At 54.3% G+C, this 15,476-nt stretch overlaps 6 protein-coding genes across 6 annotated transcripts; 2 read left to right on the top strand and 4 right to left on the bottom strand.

Annotated features, from left to right (window-relative positions):
- Nucleotides 1-2,691: 2,691 nt before the first annotated feature.
- Nucleotides 2,692-4,377, bottom strand: BGZ61DRAFT_437577 (serine-threonine protein kinase 19-domain-containing protein). Its single transcript, XM_046244142.1, has one exon. It carries the CDS (start codon nt 4,097-4,099, stop codon nt 2,999-3,001), a length of 1,101 nt encoding a protein of 366 aa, XP_046111852.1. The 5' UTR covers nt 4,100-4,377; the 3' UTR covers nt 2,692-2,998.
- A 510-nt stretch (nt 4,378-4,887) lies between these two features.
- BGZ61DRAFT_8575 (sulfate transporter family-domain-containing protein) lies at nt 4,888-8,777 on the bottom strand. Its single transcript, XM_046257152.1, has 5 exons — nt 8,304-8,777; nt 7,418-8,122; nt 7,225-7,367; nt 6,630-7,176; nt 4,888-6,572 (listed from the first exon to the last, which is right to left on the bottom strand). The coding sequence occupies exons 1-5, from the start codon at nt 8,527-8,529 to the stop codon at nt 4,945-4,947; spliced, it is 3,249 nt and encodes a 1,082-aa protein (XP_046111851.1). The 5' UTR covers nt 8,530-8,777; the 3' UTR covers nt 4,888-4,944.
- A 595-nt stretch (nt 8,778-9,372) lies between these two features.
- Nucleotides 9,373-10,148, bottom strand: BGZ61DRAFT_525261 (uncharacterized protein; the record flags this gene model as incomplete). Its single annotated transcript, XM_046252729.1, has 3 exons — nt 9,373-9,466; nt 9,528-10,060; nt 10,122-10,148. 3 exons carry the CDS (start codon nt 10,146-10,148, stop codon nt 9,373-9,375), a joined length of 654 nt encoding a protein of 217 aa, XP_046111850.1.
- A 404-nt stretch (nt 10,149-10,552) lies between these two features.
- On the bottom strand, nt 10,553-11,906 carry BGZ61DRAFT_437573 (uncharacterized protein). Its single transcript, XM_046244141.1, has 4 exons — nt 11,752-11,906; nt 11,638-11,677; nt 11,049-11,422; nt 10,553-10,992 (listed from the first exon to the last, which is right to left on the bottom strand). The coding sequence occupies exons 1-4, from the start codon at nt 11,789-11,791 to the stop codon at nt 10,763-10,765; spliced, it is 684 nt and encodes a 227-aa protein (XP_046111849.1). The 5' UTR covers nt 11,792-11,906; the 3' UTR covers nt 10,553-10,762.
- Nucleotides 11,907-12,076: 170 nt separating this feature from the next.
- On the top strand, nt 12,077-13,872 carry BGZ61DRAFT_437570 (proteasome complex subunit Rpn13 ubiquitin receptor-domain-containing protein). Its single transcript, XM_046244140.1, has 4 exons — nt 12,077-12,285; nt 12,347-12,416; nt 12,469-12,973; nt 13,172-13,872. Exons 1-4 carry the CDS (start codon nt 12,235-12,237, stop codon nt 13,719-13,721), a joined length of 1,176 nt encoding a protein of 391 aa, XP_046111848.1. The 5' UTR covers nt 12,077-12,234; the 3' UTR covers nt 13,722-13,872.
- A 325-nt stretch (nt 13,873-14,197) lies between these two features.
- BGZ61DRAFT_525258 (uncharacterized protein) lies at nt 14,198-15,417 on the top strand (the record flags this gene model as incomplete). Its single annotated transcript, XM_046252728.1, has 2 exons — nt 14,198-14,458; nt 14,563-15,417. 2 exons carry the CDS (start codon nt 14,198-14,200, stop codon nt 15,415-15,417), a joined length of 1,116 nt encoding a protein of 371 aa, XP_046111847.1.
- Between the last annotated feature and the right edge of the window lie 59 nt (nt 15,418-15,476).

The following is a 15,476-nucleotide window of genomic DNA, read 5'->3' as shown; positions in this document are numbered from 1 at the left end:
GTGGCCCAAGCACCGTTCGGGCCTGCGGAGACTGAGAGAACTAGGTCGTCCAACGAGAGTTCAGAGTAAAAAACTGACAAGAAAAGGAGTGTCGTCAAAAGCATGGCCCGGGTTGGTGGTCCGGTATGCGTATGCACGGCGGCGGCGGATGTTGTACGCAGGCACAGACGCAAGTGCAACAGGCTAGCCCACTCAATGGGCGATCGCCATCCCAAGGAGGCAATAATCGACGCAATCTCAGTGCCGCATGCACTCATGCATCCTCATGATGGCTGCATTCTTGTCATAGCCCTGCCTGTCACTATCAGCATCACCAGGGGCCTCTCGGCATTTATCTGCTGACCACCCCTCAACTAGCATCGACCAGACACCAAACATTGCCCCGCGAATGGCCATGCTTGGTGCGGCCTCTAGCAATCACCTTCAATGCTGACATACATGGTGCTAAATGAGGGTCTCATTCCGTTTTGCACTATCCACAGCAGAGCTTGTTGTCCCAGTGGCCGGCAGCTTCACCCGCATCGCGATGGCGCTGGCTGGTCACCTGGCCAGCGTCTCATCTTGTCGCCTACCCTCTCACATGGCGACCTGGTCGGGTCCGAGCAAATGTGGCTGCAATTTCCAACCCCCTTGTCGCTCATAACTCGGCTTGTTTATGCCAGCTAATTAAAGAGCTGCATCACAGTCGTATGCCGAGTTATCATATCTCTCCTCTTCCGAACGTTTACCCTCGTGAAAGCGACCGTGAGCCACACCGTGAAGGGGAGCCTTGTCTGCGCCCTTACCGCATCCGGGTTCGCTCCACGATGAAAGGATCGAATCATCACCCGATACTGCTAATGATTGAACATGATGCCAGATGCCCAACAGGCTCGAAGGACCAACCGATCGGCACCCTAACTTCCCACAAAGCAACCTCGGGGTTCGGCCCAAACCGTTTACAGGGCTCACATGGTTCGCAGCAGGGTCCCCTGGCTACTTGTGGAGAGCCGTTGACGAGGCCCATGAGATGAGCCGATGTTCCTGGTCTTCGCCCCTGAGCGACATGGTTCGTCAGTTGCACTCCCGCCTACTCGGGTTCGATGGGCGCTCGAAACTTCGTATCCACGGATGAACACACATGGGCCAATGGCACCCCACGTACGAGTCTTTGCGCGCTGCATTGTCCGTCATTTCTCAACTTGTGATATCGTCGGGCATACCGTGGGCAGTTCTAATCCCCTCGCCTACCATATTCGCCTGCCATCACGAATCCTTCTGTCACGTCGGCCGTGCATGCTCCATATCACATCCTATCCACTCCTATCCCTCCAATGCTCGCATCCGAAAGCACGTGGCTTCATCACAGTATCTCCTCATAAGCCCCCGTGCATTAGTACCATCCCCATCACAATCTCACCCCAGTCGATGTCCCAGTTAGCAGGACCAGGTTTGCTTTGTCGATGCGCCACGGGGCCAACGGCCGGATGTCGACAATTGAGCGTGTCCAACTTTGGCCTCGACTTGGTTTGGACTGCCAAAGCTGGTAGCTTGAGTCTTGCACACAGTCAAGGATAGTCCTTGTAAGCACCCGCTCTCATCTTGCTTTTCCCCCTCGACGGCCCTTGTCAAGAATGCGTTCGCCCATACGTACCGCCAGACGCGCCAGTGACGGCTCTAATGTAACTTTCGCATTTCCATATGGCTGCCCAGCGGAAAGATTTGAAACAGTGTAACAGAATAATTGCGGTCCCCCATAGCCACTCAGGTGGAGACGCTCGCTCTAGTTTCGAAACTGAATGTTGAATAAACAACACGCCAGTTGCGAAAGCGCAAAACACCATTACCGAAGCCTCAATCTCAAGCGCTGATAAGCAGGTAGCCAGTCAACGGTCTATAAAGGCTCGTTGAGGCTCGTTTAAGACGTTTGTAATGCTCCTTCCGTGCCTGGTCCTTTGGCAAACCTTCATATGAGAATCTTTTCTCCGACAAGGACCCTTTTCCAGCCGGGCCCGGTAGCAGCTTCGGGATAATTATCTCGGGTCCCACGGTGTGGAGTTGCACTATGAACCTGGGCGGACGAAAGAAATGGGTTCGCTCGCTCACTCCACCAACGACCCTCCGACTCGGTGATCATCACCAGACTCGGCAAGCTTTGTTTGCACCCTTGAGCTGCGAAGGATGGAAGATGAGGATGGGATTGTGAAATTCGTACAGGCGCTGCATCCTGGGAAACTCGAAACAAGGCGGACGTGGGTTCTTGCTGGGGAGGCCAACCCACCAGGCTGGACCGGCCGCTTGTTTCTTTTCTCTGCTAGATTTGTCGCTCGCAGCTTTTGGGTGTCTCGTGATGTCGGTTACAAAGTGAGTATCTCAAGCATCCACTTACGGAGGCACAACGTATGTCTCAAAGATCCAATGCCATGACGGGTACGAAGGCTGGCGCAGGAAGTTTGACAACATTCAAAAGCATATATACATACGAACTGTGCAGTGTAACACATTGCATGAGTAGGCATCTGTCAGTCGAGAGCCCTAAGATCATTATTATTTAGTACTTAGGAGTGCACTTAAACTTAGTTCCCATTCTCTAAGAAGTGACGTTTTGGTTCCTATTAGCCTAAAGTATGATCTTGAATAAACTTTCGTTCAAGTTCGTATAACGCCGCTGTTACTTACCTTAGGCAATCGATCTGTCGCAGATCGTACTGTGTTGGGGGCTACCTAGATAACATTGAAGTTGCCAAACTTCCTACACCAGCCTTCGTATAGGGCCTAGCATTCACGACTGCTCTCCGTCCAGTCTATATCTTTAGAGAGCTCAAGGCTTCGTTTTCTTCTACAAGCTATCTACTCTGCTTGACGGAAGATGTGAACCTTGCATAACAACTCCCTTCTATGCTATCCGGGGTTTCGTTTAGACATTCCCTCCTCTTTTGTAACTCCAACCTCGTATATCTCTGTAACATTTACCCATCCTGCATCATAGTCATATCCATCAAGCACGAACGCCTTTATCCTAAGGTCCCAAGGCCCTCACTCCCCTCCCCACACTCCCCGTCTCAAACACCTCGACAACCCCGAGCCCAACCGCCTCACCCAGTACCCACTCCCACTCTACTCCCCAGAACTCCTTCCATCGCGGCCCGTACAGCCCACCGCCCTCGAACCGCTCCTGTAACCAGCTCTCCGGGCCTTCACCCCACTTGGTCCGCCCCAGCGCGGCCCGCACCCAGTCCACCGCGGCGTTCGCCAGCTTCAGGTACCGTCCGTGGCCCGGGACCGCGAGCCGGAACGCCGCCGGTGATGCGTCCAGCGATGCCGCGTACGTAAGTGTTGGGGCTCCCCCGCCGCCACCGGCGAGGTGGATGGCATTGCGGCCTCCTACGGCAGAGACGCTACCGGATGCAAAACGGGAGACGTGCTGAATGGACATCATTGTCGTGCGATCCTCGGGGCGGACGTCGAGGGTGTTTCCCGGATTGGACGGCGTAGAGCCGGTAAGGAATCCTGCCCGGACGAGCTCATCCGCATGGCTGCTCTCCAATACGCCCTTGGGGAGTGTCTGAGCTGTAGGATTCTCCTTCAAGAATGCCGTAAACTTCATCTTCGTCTCCTCTCCCAGTTGAGCCTTGTCAAGCATCCCAGACAGGTCGGCCGTCTCGATCAAAGCCTCTCCCATCCCACCACGTCTTTCCACCCTCACTCTCCTCACGATACCCTTGCCCGTTAGTTCAGCCATCTCCCGAGACACCTTGGACGGTGAGTTCAAGATGGCGTTGAGATGTCCGACGGTAACGATGGGCGCGGCGGCGACTCGGTAGTTGAGCACCTCGGCGGTTCGCGTGGAGTTGAGGCCTGTTGCCGGAACGGGGCTGAACATGCGCGACCGGACATACCGCATTGCCTGGATGACATCGCGCAGCGTCAACTCATCTTCCAGTATTTTGGTCAGGCCCAGGTCGTCGAGCTTGTCCTGGAAGAGCTCTGCTTCTTCATCCTTCGGCTTGCGGCCCTTGACGGGTGATCCGCTTGGCCTTGGCTGTCTGGCGGGAGACGGGCGAGAGGCTTTGGTAACGCGATTTGGTTTTCCTAATATGGAACGTATGCTTTTCGGCATTTTTTCTTTGGGAACCTGGATTTGCCTGATCGCCCCAGGATGTGACTTCACTGGGCCTGTCTCATGTGGTGTGTAGTTCACGCCCTTCAAGGTTGTCAGACAAAATAGTGGGGAAATCTGACTCAAATGGACTTTATCCGTGTCGGACACTGAGTGAGCATCGCCGCAGAGCTAGAGAACAAGGACACACTCCGATGTCAACGGAGACAACCTGGTTCCTGCTGTTGTCAACAAGAACAATTTCTTTTGGTGTGCACAAGTTACATCTCAGCTATTACCTAACCAACCCAGTCAGTGCCTGCCTAGACCCAGGCAGCCGCGAGGCAGCCTTGAAGAGAGGATGCCGTATCCTACGTACCTATGTGGCGTCATGCCTTCCTTCGCTGAAGCCACTCTCTTAAACCTAGGTAAAAAAAAATTGCGAGAGCTTTAGCTCTCAAAGTAACATCAGGATCTAGTCAGATAGTCTGTCTCGCCAAGACCTAGCGAAGTATGAGATTCCACACACATGTCGCTACTCGAATAGTCTCCGTGGCTGTTATCATTCAAGCTTTTGGAAAGCGCATAGCCTTAGTGACGTGTAATATTCGATTCAAACAGAGGGGGAGTAGATACATAGCCAATAGGCCGATGCTCAATCATATCAACCCGCCTACTAGTCTCGTCCTACACCCACTACTAATTGGGAAACATGAACAACTAAATCAAGAACTATCACTTGGAATAAAGTAGTATGTCACCATTATCCCTGCTGACGAGACTTGGTTCCTGATCTTTGTAATGTGTTTATTGTTAGGATTTGCTCTCCCTTCCCTACTTTGACATTCTGCGATTTGGCCGAGTTTCTAACCCGCCGTCGTCAAGATGTACGATGTAATGGCGCTCATCCGCTCGCTAGTGAGCTTCAGGGATACCCGCAACAGTTCTCTTCCAACCTCGGGCTCTTCTTTTTGAATATTGGCCCACTGCTCACGGTCCATCAGCCAGGCTACACAATCTCGCTCCACAACCGCGGTTGCGGTCCGATCCGTTTCAGAGAAGAAAGGCAGCTCGCCGCATGTTGTCCCGGCCACGATGCTCTCACAGAGCCATCCCTGGGGCAAGTCGTACTCGGCACGGATGATACCTCGCTCCAGAAGATAAAATCCTTTCGCCTCCTCACCGCGCCGGAAGAGGATGGTACCAGCGGGGTATTCCCGGCGAGTGAAGTAGTGGGCGGCCGGGAACCAGAAGTCCTCATTCTTTTCGCTGAGGCCCTGGAAAATTTGCAGCATGAGCCGGAGCGGCTCCTTAAAGCTCATCCACTTAGACGGGCGTTGGACGTCGACACTGCTGAGGGCATCTCGTGCGGCCTCAACAAGGTGATTTCGGCGAGGTGAGTTGAATGGCGCATCGAAAGACGAGAATGCGGAGGCCCTTGCAGGTACGTCCAGGTTTTGGGCAGAAATCCGCTTCAGCGAAAGCTCTTCCTGCCTTGCATAGAGAGTCTTGAGGAGCTCATTCTCGCAACTCTCCAATGCAGAATTGAGATCCGGCAGCATCATGACCTCAATACCATCGCTTCCCAGTCCCACAGCTCTCAGATTTCGCCCAAGTTGGCTCTCAGTATCCACACCACTCAGCACGAGGTCTACTGCCTTGTGGTCGAGCAGTCGGCTTATGGTGTTGAAGGCCTCCCCGGCCGAGTAGTCGAGCCCAGTAACGTGCCACAAGTCCAAAATCAAAAACTTGATCGGTTGCTTGGCAAATGTACTCTCCTCCAAAAGGCCTCGAATTTTCTCCTCGACGCTCACAACGGTACCAAAGAAGAGATATCCGGTGAGCTTCACAATGTAAATCTGCCGACCAACCTCGTGCAAATAATGGTGCTGTGAGGGATTTCGCCTCACAGTGGATGTGACGATATCGCCAGAATAGTTTGCACGGATAGCCGATACCCGTGAGGTTTGTAGAATGAGCGATACAAAGGCCAGCAGAATGCCAACCCCAATACCTACCACGAAGTCATGAATGCCCATTACGAGCACAATAACAACAACGGTAAGGTACTCGGCTAGCTTGAGCTTCTTGCGGGGGAGCCACAGGGCCTCCAACATCAACTCAAAGCCGAGATCGAAGATCAAAGTTCCAACCATCATGACTGGAATGAAGCCAATAAGAGATGGGCCAATAAGCATGATGCCAAAAGTAGCAGCTGCCAGCATATATCCCGCAAGCCGGTAGTTACCGCCGGATCGCATAAAGAAGACGGTATTCGCATAGACCAGGTAGTTCTGGATACTACCAAAGCAACCAGACAGGAAATTGGAATAGCCATGCAGCCTTAGCTCCTTGTCGAGATCGGCATGGTCCTCACCGCAGTTCAGAGCCAAGGCGGGGACATTGATCGGGACATGCAGGATGCCAAAGAATGTCAAAGCGAACATGGCAGGAATGCACTCAATGACAGCATCCCAACGTACAAGTTTGAACTCTGATGCGTTTGTCAGCATGGGTTTGAAAGATAAACACGAGAGCTCAAGAAACTTACTGTAGAGGGTGTAGAAATACCACCACGGTTCTCCAGAGGGAGGGCCCTGGAAGATCCATCCATGGTCCCGTAGGACATCCACATCCAAGGCATCGAGCGTCGTTACGAAAAAGTAAAAAACTACAGGAATCGCCAATATATAGAGGGGCAAGAAGAACTTGGAGGTAACCTTTGACTGCCCGTAGAAGAGGATAATGGCCAGTACCAAGGGGGTAACCCAGAGCGGTACTGTCGCGGCCTCTGTGAGTTTCCTCAGCGTTTCAAGGTCATATTCAAGACTACCGTCGAGACGGGCTGAGACCTCAAAACCAGTGGCAACCAGGAACCATCCGACACCGCCTATGCAGCCAATCAAGATGTGCCGGGGAATAAATCCCACCATGTACCCAAACTTGAACCGGCCCATGAGGTAGAAGACAAGACCGGTAATCATGGAGCTGATAGCATATGACACAATAGTGGTAGCGATGACGGCATCGGGGTTGTCTTCCCCAACCACATCGGTGATCCTGGCTGCCATGTTGTGGAAGAAAGGAACCACTTCGATCTATGCATGTTAGTTGAGGACATCGTAATTGCAGTGTTGGAGACGTACCAACTCAGACCCCACAGAGCCCTTGAAAATGCTCCCGGATGAGAAGGTGATTTGTGATACAATAGTGCTGACATAGAAAATAGAGATGCCTGCGGAGCCAAGATGGGAAAAGATGGGCCTCCCGAGGGGGAAAAGAATCATGCCTACGCGGCGTCAGTGAATGTCAGATACATGTTAGAACCGCTCAACGAACCGTAGGAGAGGGCATCGAGAATATTGAGCAGAAGTCCAACAGCCACGGCAGGGAGGCAAGAAGCCGGCAATAGCACAGTATTCTGCCAGATTGCCTTGCGATCCCAGCGGCGAGGGTTAACAGCAACTGCAACGCCGTGGGTCATCCGCTCCTCCATCTTGTGGCTGACTCCCACCAAGCCACTTATCCACGGGTGTTTCGAGTGAGATTTCTGGCCCTCCAGGTCCTCAGTATAGGACTGCCTCCCATCCGAAGTCACCCTCGACAGGAGCGGGGTTCGCTCCGAGGCTGCATCGGCATGGTGGCTGGCGCGACACGGCTCGGTCTCGCCTTGGTCGTCTTGGTCGTCTTGGGCGTCTTCGTCATATCCGGGGCTGGTGGGCTCTTGTTGCGCCATCAACTGAGCAGGGGATCCCTTGAGAAGGTTTGCGAGCACGGACGGCCCAGCGGGCGCATCGCAATTGCGCTCGGTCTCTGGCGATGGCGGCTCCGAAACCTCCAGGATTGTCTCCGAGTTGCGTGCATGGTCGGCCGTGAACGCGTCGTCTCCGCATTCGGAGTCGGCAGCTTCGTGGAAAGAGGATCGCGCTCGCTGCAGGAACGCAGGGCTTAGCTGCACCTGGCCGTCGGAGAGCAGGTAGGTCGCAAGCTCTGCAGTGTCTTCTCGGATGTTTCGCGCATTCTGCACACTGTCGACTGGGACTGCTTCTGGGAGTTAGCCGAGGCGAAGAAATATTTTCTCTCTCCATTGAGGGATTGACGCGGAGTAGGGTTTCAAGACGACGTGACGCCGTAGATGGGGATCGGTTATGGTGATGATGATGATGATGATGAATGATGACAACATAACGGCGCAAGAGCGCATGCAAAACATGCAAAAACGCACCTAGCAGGTCGTCTCGCACCGAGCCGTGGATGAAGGACCGGATCGGCTCTCTATGGCCCGGTACGGAGCTGATGGACGTCGGGCGCGCCGGAGGGATCGAGGTCTGGTGGGATCCGTGGGAAGGGCTGGAGCTGGAGACATCGCCACCAGGCAGCGGGGGATCGCACTGCGAAATCGAGCTCAACGCCCTCCTCCTCCACGGAGTGAAGCCGAGTGGGGATGACATTGGATCGGCTCGAGCTCGTACCTGGCCACCCTCCACGATATGGCAGGGTGCGGTTTGCGGTTTGCGGTTGGTCGGGGTATTAATACAACCAGGGCTCGGACAACGACATGGGCGGGGGGGCTCGGACAGCAATAATAATAATAATAAAAAAACTCAAAGAATCATGGAAGGGAGTCGGTAGGAAAGTAAAACATTCCAGGCCCCGGACAACCGATGGCGAGGGCTCACGGGGAATGGAGTGACGAAACTCAATGACTGAGAGCCGGTGGGTCATGGCACCAGCGGGCGCGGACAGAGCCTAGGGCGCCATCAATTGTGCTATCTGCGGAGCTGGCATAGTACACATGCACAGTGCTATGTACGTACTTTGTAGTATTAGTCGCATCCCCATGTCGGAGCAGAAACCTTGCTCCAGTGCGGCCAAGTTTCCCTTCTCATACTATTTTGCATGTGGTCTCGCCTCCAAGCCGGCCCCCGAAACCGCCCCTCCGGATGGCGACAAACGGTCGAGTTTGCAACTCCACTAATGCTCCATCTCGCGCATTATTGTGTCACTAACACCAACCAGTCAAGCCCATTGCTGGTCTGGGATTGGCCGGCCAGGTACAGCGGGCGTTGGCTGGGGTTGCTAGTGCATTTGGCCCTGTCTCAACGGTACGCGAAGCAATGCGACTGTCACCTGACCGCACGGTTGAGTGGGCGGGACATATCCAGACGGCATTTTGATCCGACCTCCCTCGGCCCCTAGGATGGATCCACGATGGCTTCCAACAGGAAGGGAGAGAAGAGGCAGAGGAAGAGGAAGAGGGGAAGGAATAAGACTGGGGACCGAAGAAAAGAGCCTCAGCCCAGCTTATGAAGATATCCCTGCGCAATCAGTCGCTCGACGTCTCCCTGCCGCACATAAAACTGGCTGTTCTTGGTCAGAGTGATGGCGCTATAGCCCTCGTCAGCTGTGGTTCTCGCCATCCTCATCAATGTAGTAGTGTTGCACTTACCCATATTCTGTCTGTATCTCTCCGGCATCCTTTAGCACACGCACGTCGATAAACAGATCCCGCGGTGGCTCCAGGCTCCCCGTCAAATCAATGTCCGTCCATTGGCCTTTGTACGCCGCAAGCAGGTCTCCGTATTGGCGGACGTACTCCTCCTCCTGAGGGCTCAGGCTGCTTGTTGTTGCATCGCCGGCCCCAACAGCTCCGCCATTGGATGTGCCTGCGGCATCCCGCACTTGCTGGCCCGACAGATCAACCACATCTGATCCATTCCACACGAGCTCTTCGAGCTTATCCGTCCGCGTTCGATGATATGCAAGCAAACACCGCTTGTTCCGACGCATCGCCAGGTGGTTTACCAGCACGGTGCAGGCAATAGCTTGTTCCTCGGTCGGTTGGAAACCATCGTCAAAGGGCTCGAGGAGTTCGTCTACATCCTTCTTTAGATCCCTGACCTCTCGCGTCACGGCGCGGACAATCTCAGCTTGGTATGGAGGAAGATGGGTCAGGTTCTGCGTTCGCTTGGCATGGTGGACCTGTATTCACACGTCTGTCAGTCGGTTGCCTCGGGAGAAGACATGGCAGAAGACTCGGTACCAGCTTGTTGCCCAAGTCCCCGTACATGGCGCCGTCAGTCCAAACGGTGTGCTCTTAGGATGATAATGTGCACATCTAGAGGCCTATCGGCTTTTGAAATCCAAGCGCGTAACTGAGACGTTGGGGTGAACTCCGGCCGTAGGATGAATGTCGACCAGATTTTAATTGGGAAACTCTTCAGAGACAAAGATTCGGTGTCGCGTCAATGCAGCCGCGGCGAGTGGCAGGTTCCGTCGCGTGTGCATGAGACCCTGGCTACCCCGCCAAAATACGGTTTATAAGAATACGACCGATGGCTTGGGCAAATTTTACCCCTCCTTCAGGTTCGTGGAGCACCAAGAATATGATCAGGCAGCATCGATTTCGGAGCGCTCTACTCACTACATGTACGTGCAAGTCGTTCAATCACTGAGGGAAAGAGGACAAGAGGGTGTTGTGAAACGCCGTTGACACGGACACTGGGTGTTTTGCCCCATGTATTTTTCTTCATTTCTTCATAGTCTATGGCAGGTGCGAGGGGTAGCTTTCGTAGCTGGTCCTCCCTTTCATGAGGTTCATTCCCAAGACATCATTCCTGTTGGAGTCATCAAATCCCAGTCGTCGTGCCTCATCACATGATCCATCCCGTTGCGCACAACACTTTACAGCTTCTGCATGGCAGCAACGTCGGTGGACTGGACGTAGTCCTCGAGAGCCTCAATCTCCTCGGAGAGGTCAGTGACACTGACCTTCTCATCCTCGACGACCATGTTGATCTGGAGCTTGCGGACACCGTAGCCGACGGGGATAAGCTGAGAGGCACCCCAGACAAGGCCGTCCATGGTGATAGCACGGACACCGGCCTCAAGAGCAGCCATGTCGGTCTCGTCATCTAAGGTTGGTCAGCGACATTGATACTAGGGTACAATCGGGGAAAATGGTTCTTACCCCAGGGCTTGACGTCGAGAGTGACGATAGACTTGGCGGCGGGCTTGGGACCCTTGGCCTCCTTCTTCGCCTTGTACTCAGCCAGGCGCTCCTCGCGGACTCGGACAGCCTCGGCGTCCTCCTCCTCATCATCGCTACCGAACAGGTCGACGTCATCGTCCTCCTCGGCGGCAGCGGCGGGGGCAGCGGCGGGGGTCACAGCCTCAGGACCGTAGGTGGAGTAGGCAGCGGAGGCATCGCCGGGGAGGGTGGCGAAGTCAGGCTCGTAGCTGGCGATGTGCTTGTACCAGCGGGCAGCGTGGACGTACTTGCTGGCGTCAGGGGCAGACTGGATGGCCTTGAAGACAGCAACATCGGCCTGCGAGGCAGTGTGTCTGTAGACGGCTATTAGCACATCATGTCGAGCGAGAGCTTGAACGAAGTTTTGGGCAATCAAAAACAACTCAGAGGTGCACAAGTGCTTGTTGTTTCGTCAGTAGGCGGGTCTTAATCGCCTCCGAAACACGGACCAATTGTTCTCATCATGTTGTGAAAGAGCTTCAAGGGGGGAAGAGGGCATCTGGAGACCAGATGAGAGATCTGTACATACCCGACAATGTAGGAGCGGGTGGTCAACCAGCTGTTAAGGACTGAGCAGAGTCCAGCTGTCAGTGACTGAGGCGCTGACGGATGGGCGCAAAACGCAAAAGAAGCAACCACATACTGGTGAGTCCAGCATCGGAAAGGAGGTCGGAGAAGCCCATTTTGAATGACGATGAGTTTGCGTGAGGAAGAAGAGGGAAGAAAGACGGGTATTTGTAGAGCTGGGAGAGATGGGAGGAGGAAAATGGGGTTGTCTGGTCGATGTCCCAAGGTGGGGTTTATGAGATTTTTCACCCAAACCAAATTTCCAAGACTGGGGCATCTGGCAATGGCATGAGTTGCTGAGGGGAACGTGGCGGCGGTGTGTGGAGAATGGAGAAACATCGGGCCGGTGGTGTGGCTCAACCACCACAGGGCCCACCACCTTAGGTGATGCTCGACGTAAGAGCTCCTGCAGCCTTGCCGAATAGCGGGCGAAGTGCTACGTACCTGACATACCTAGGTGCCTTACCAACCAGAGGCGCCCTCTTCGAGCTTCACCTTTCAACCCCATTTAATCCTTTCTTTCCCAATCCTCCAAGCCGCTCTCATTACACCTCCCACCATGCCGATCTCGCCGATTATTACCTTCAAAGCCGGCCAATGCGAGGTTGATGTACGGCTCCGTTCCCAAGCTTCCTATCACCAGTCCACACGCTAACCTGCCTCTTTCGCAGACCTCCTCCAAGCCGTTCAAGGTGAAGCCACAGCCCGAGCCTGGCTACATCTACTTGTACTCCGAGGATGGTTGGTTTCCAAGCTATCCCCCGCCCAGTCTCACAATACTGACCTCGGACAGACTTGGTGCACTTCTGCTGGCGCAAGCGCAGCGACTCGTTGGACGAGCCCGAGTTGGACCTAATTATGGTCCCGACCGACGGCAGCTTTGTTCCCTACGAATACAAGACGACCCCTCAGCCGACTTCAAAGACCAACGGCCGCATATTCGCCCTCAGGTTCTCGTCATCCTCCCAGCGGTACCTGTTTTGGCTCCAGTCCAAGCCCCAAGGCCGAAACGGTGATCCCAGCCATTTCAGCCCCCGGGATCGTAAGATTGGCGAAATTGTTCACCTTTTGCTCCAGGGCGAGGAAGTGGATGTCACTAGCGAGCTTGCGGCTGTTCGCAACACGGACGACCGACCCGACGACGACGATGACGAGACGATGGAGGACGTTGAGGGTCACCGTGACCAGCACACCCACCGTGGGAGTGGAAGCGGTGGAGCTGGACCTGGCGCCACTGGCGGAGACATCAGAGAGGAGGGCGAGGGCTCGAGAGAGGGAGGAGCTGATGGTGCGAGAGCGTAGGTGATTCCCTTTGCACGGTTGGTGACGGACGGCGCAAATTGGGCCTGGTTGTGTGTGTGGCACAGGGCCTGGAACGGCTGGTTACAGTGTAAAACTAGATTTCCTTGCCTCAACGAGAAGAATTGGGAACTAGTGTCTTTACGTCGGGTCTTTGGTGTCAGTATTCAATCGTGACAACGCTGACCTCCTTTCAGTGTCTCTTCATCTGCCCCTGATGCCGCAGCCGCAGTGAGAAACTTCCTCGACTCTCTCAGAGATCAGTCTGGACTATCCGGGGGACAACGACAGCACGGCGCCGAGAAGCCGTACCCTTATCTCAACCATCTTCTGCCAACATCCATCACGGTCCCTATGATTGATGCCGCACCGGTGGAGTTTGCCGACGCCTTGATCAGCTTCCTGCCTCCGGCCGTCATTGTGCTCGCGACCGGCGCACCAGACGCCATTGATGGAAAAGCCGAGCCGTCCGCTGCAGCTGTGGAGGCTGCCAAGGCGTCCCTGACCCTCGAGGACAAGCGGAGCCTGCTCAAGAAGGTGCTCCGAAGCCCTCAGTTCAATCAGGCACTTGGCACGTTGACCATGGCCATTCGAGACGGCGGCTTGCCTAGCATCGCAGAGGCGCTCGGCGTTAAGGTGCAGAACGGTGGTTATATCCCAGGAGGTGGTATGCCCCTCGGAGGAGGTCATGCCGTCGAGGCGTTTGTCGAGGGAGTCAAGAAGACGGCCCAGGAGGAGAAGAAATGAAATGTGATCACGCGGAACTTTTCGGAATCCAGTGCATAGTCTTCATTCCTTCTTATACGTCATGATACAATTTGATATCCATGTACAAGTAGACCTAGGTACGCTTGGCGTTGCGGGAACAACCAAATATACGAGTGCATGACAACCCTAACAACATCCTTGCCATCAACCTCAATGAACATGAAATCGAGCAATGGTACTTTCTCACAGTGGATATAACTAGTCTAATTAATCATTGGCCAAATTACTACCACTTGTCCGCATATATCATGAATTGCTGGTCCACGTTGATGCTTAAGCGTGTGTTTGGGAGTGGGACCGCCTGTCGGGAAAGAAGCCGCCCCACGCTTGAAGGACTCTGACGTATCCACGTCCGGATTTTAGTACCTGAGGTACCTTGGTTGAGCTCTGTAACATCCTCCCTCCATCCTCTTCCTCCGACCTCTCTCAGCCCCAACCCGCAGCGCGGTAACACGATGGACTCAATATTCCCCACGGACGTTCGCGAATTTGACAGTGACGATCGCATATCGTTTTCGAAGCTCGACAACAAGTTCATCGCCGTCCACGATGACGGCACCGAGTATGAGTTTGATGCCGATTTGAAGCGATGGGGGCCTGCTGCGGAGGAACACGATGCGCCCGATCTGCATGAACAGCTTTACGACGGCGCAGCATATGGGGCTGAAGATGGAGAGTCGAGGAAACGGAAGAATGGTTCGGGGCCTGATTTTGAGGTGAGCCTACCCTTCTAAAGCCAAGAACCATCCCATCCCAATGCGATCCCTCGGACTTCGCATGCCGAGCAAGAATGCAGAAGCGCTGACCACTTTCCTTCTAGATGCCGGACGCGCCAAAGCCTCCTCGACCGAACAAAAAACAAAAGGCGCCTCCACAGCCGAGACAGAACACAGCCGTGTACGTCACCGGGCTCCCCGCCGACGCAACCGTCGATGAAGTGCACGAGCTCTTCTCCCGAAAATGTGGTGTCGTCGCCGAAGAGATCGACAGCGGAGCGCCACGCATCAAGTTGTACAACGATGAAGAGGGCACCTTCAAGGGCGATGCATTAATCGTCTTCTTCAAGCCCCAGAGTGTCGAGATGGCTATTATGCTCCTTGACGACACGGACTTCCGAATCACGGCGAGTGGCACCCGAGAGGGGAGAATACGAGTGCAGGCAGCGGATTCAAGTTACAAGAAGGTCAAGTATGACCAGGAGGGGGCTGCAGCAGGTGCCAAGGATGTTTCAGAGCGGAGACCGCAGAAGAGCAATCAAGATCGCCAAAAGATCATCAGGAAGACCCAAAAACTAGACGCGAAGCTTGCCGACTGGGATGATGATCTGCCATATCAGGCGCAGGCAGAGGCACCAAAGAGGGACAAGGTGGTGATTCTACGACACATGTTCACTCTGGCAGAGCTCGAAGAGGACCCGGCTGCATTGCTGGAGATCAAGGAGGATATCCGGGATGAGTGTGCCAAGCTGGGAACAGTAACGAACGTGGTACTCTTTGACCAAGAACCCGATGGGATGGTATCGGTCAAGTTCCAAGATGCCCAATCCGCTCTTGCTTGCATCAAGCTCATGCATGGGAGGAGCTTCGATGGCCGCACAGTGGAGGCGTTCCTGGCCACGGGAGGGGAGAAATTCAAAAAGTCCAAGAAGGTACAGAATGATGAGGATTCGGACTAGAGATACCGCTACAGTACATGAAGACCCAACGTCTAGGATTGGTTAGGATGTAAGATACC

This window comes from Ilyonectria robusta (assembly GCF_021365365.1).
Source record: "Ilyonectria robusta strain PMI_751 chromosome Unknown BGZ61scaffold_1, whole genome shotgun sequence".
Lineage (NCBI taxonomy): Eukaryota > Fungi > Ascomycota > Sordariomycetes > Hypocreales > Nectriaceae > Ilyonectria > Ilyonectria robusta.
This window is presented reverse-complemented; position numbering and strand designations above follow the sequence as displayed.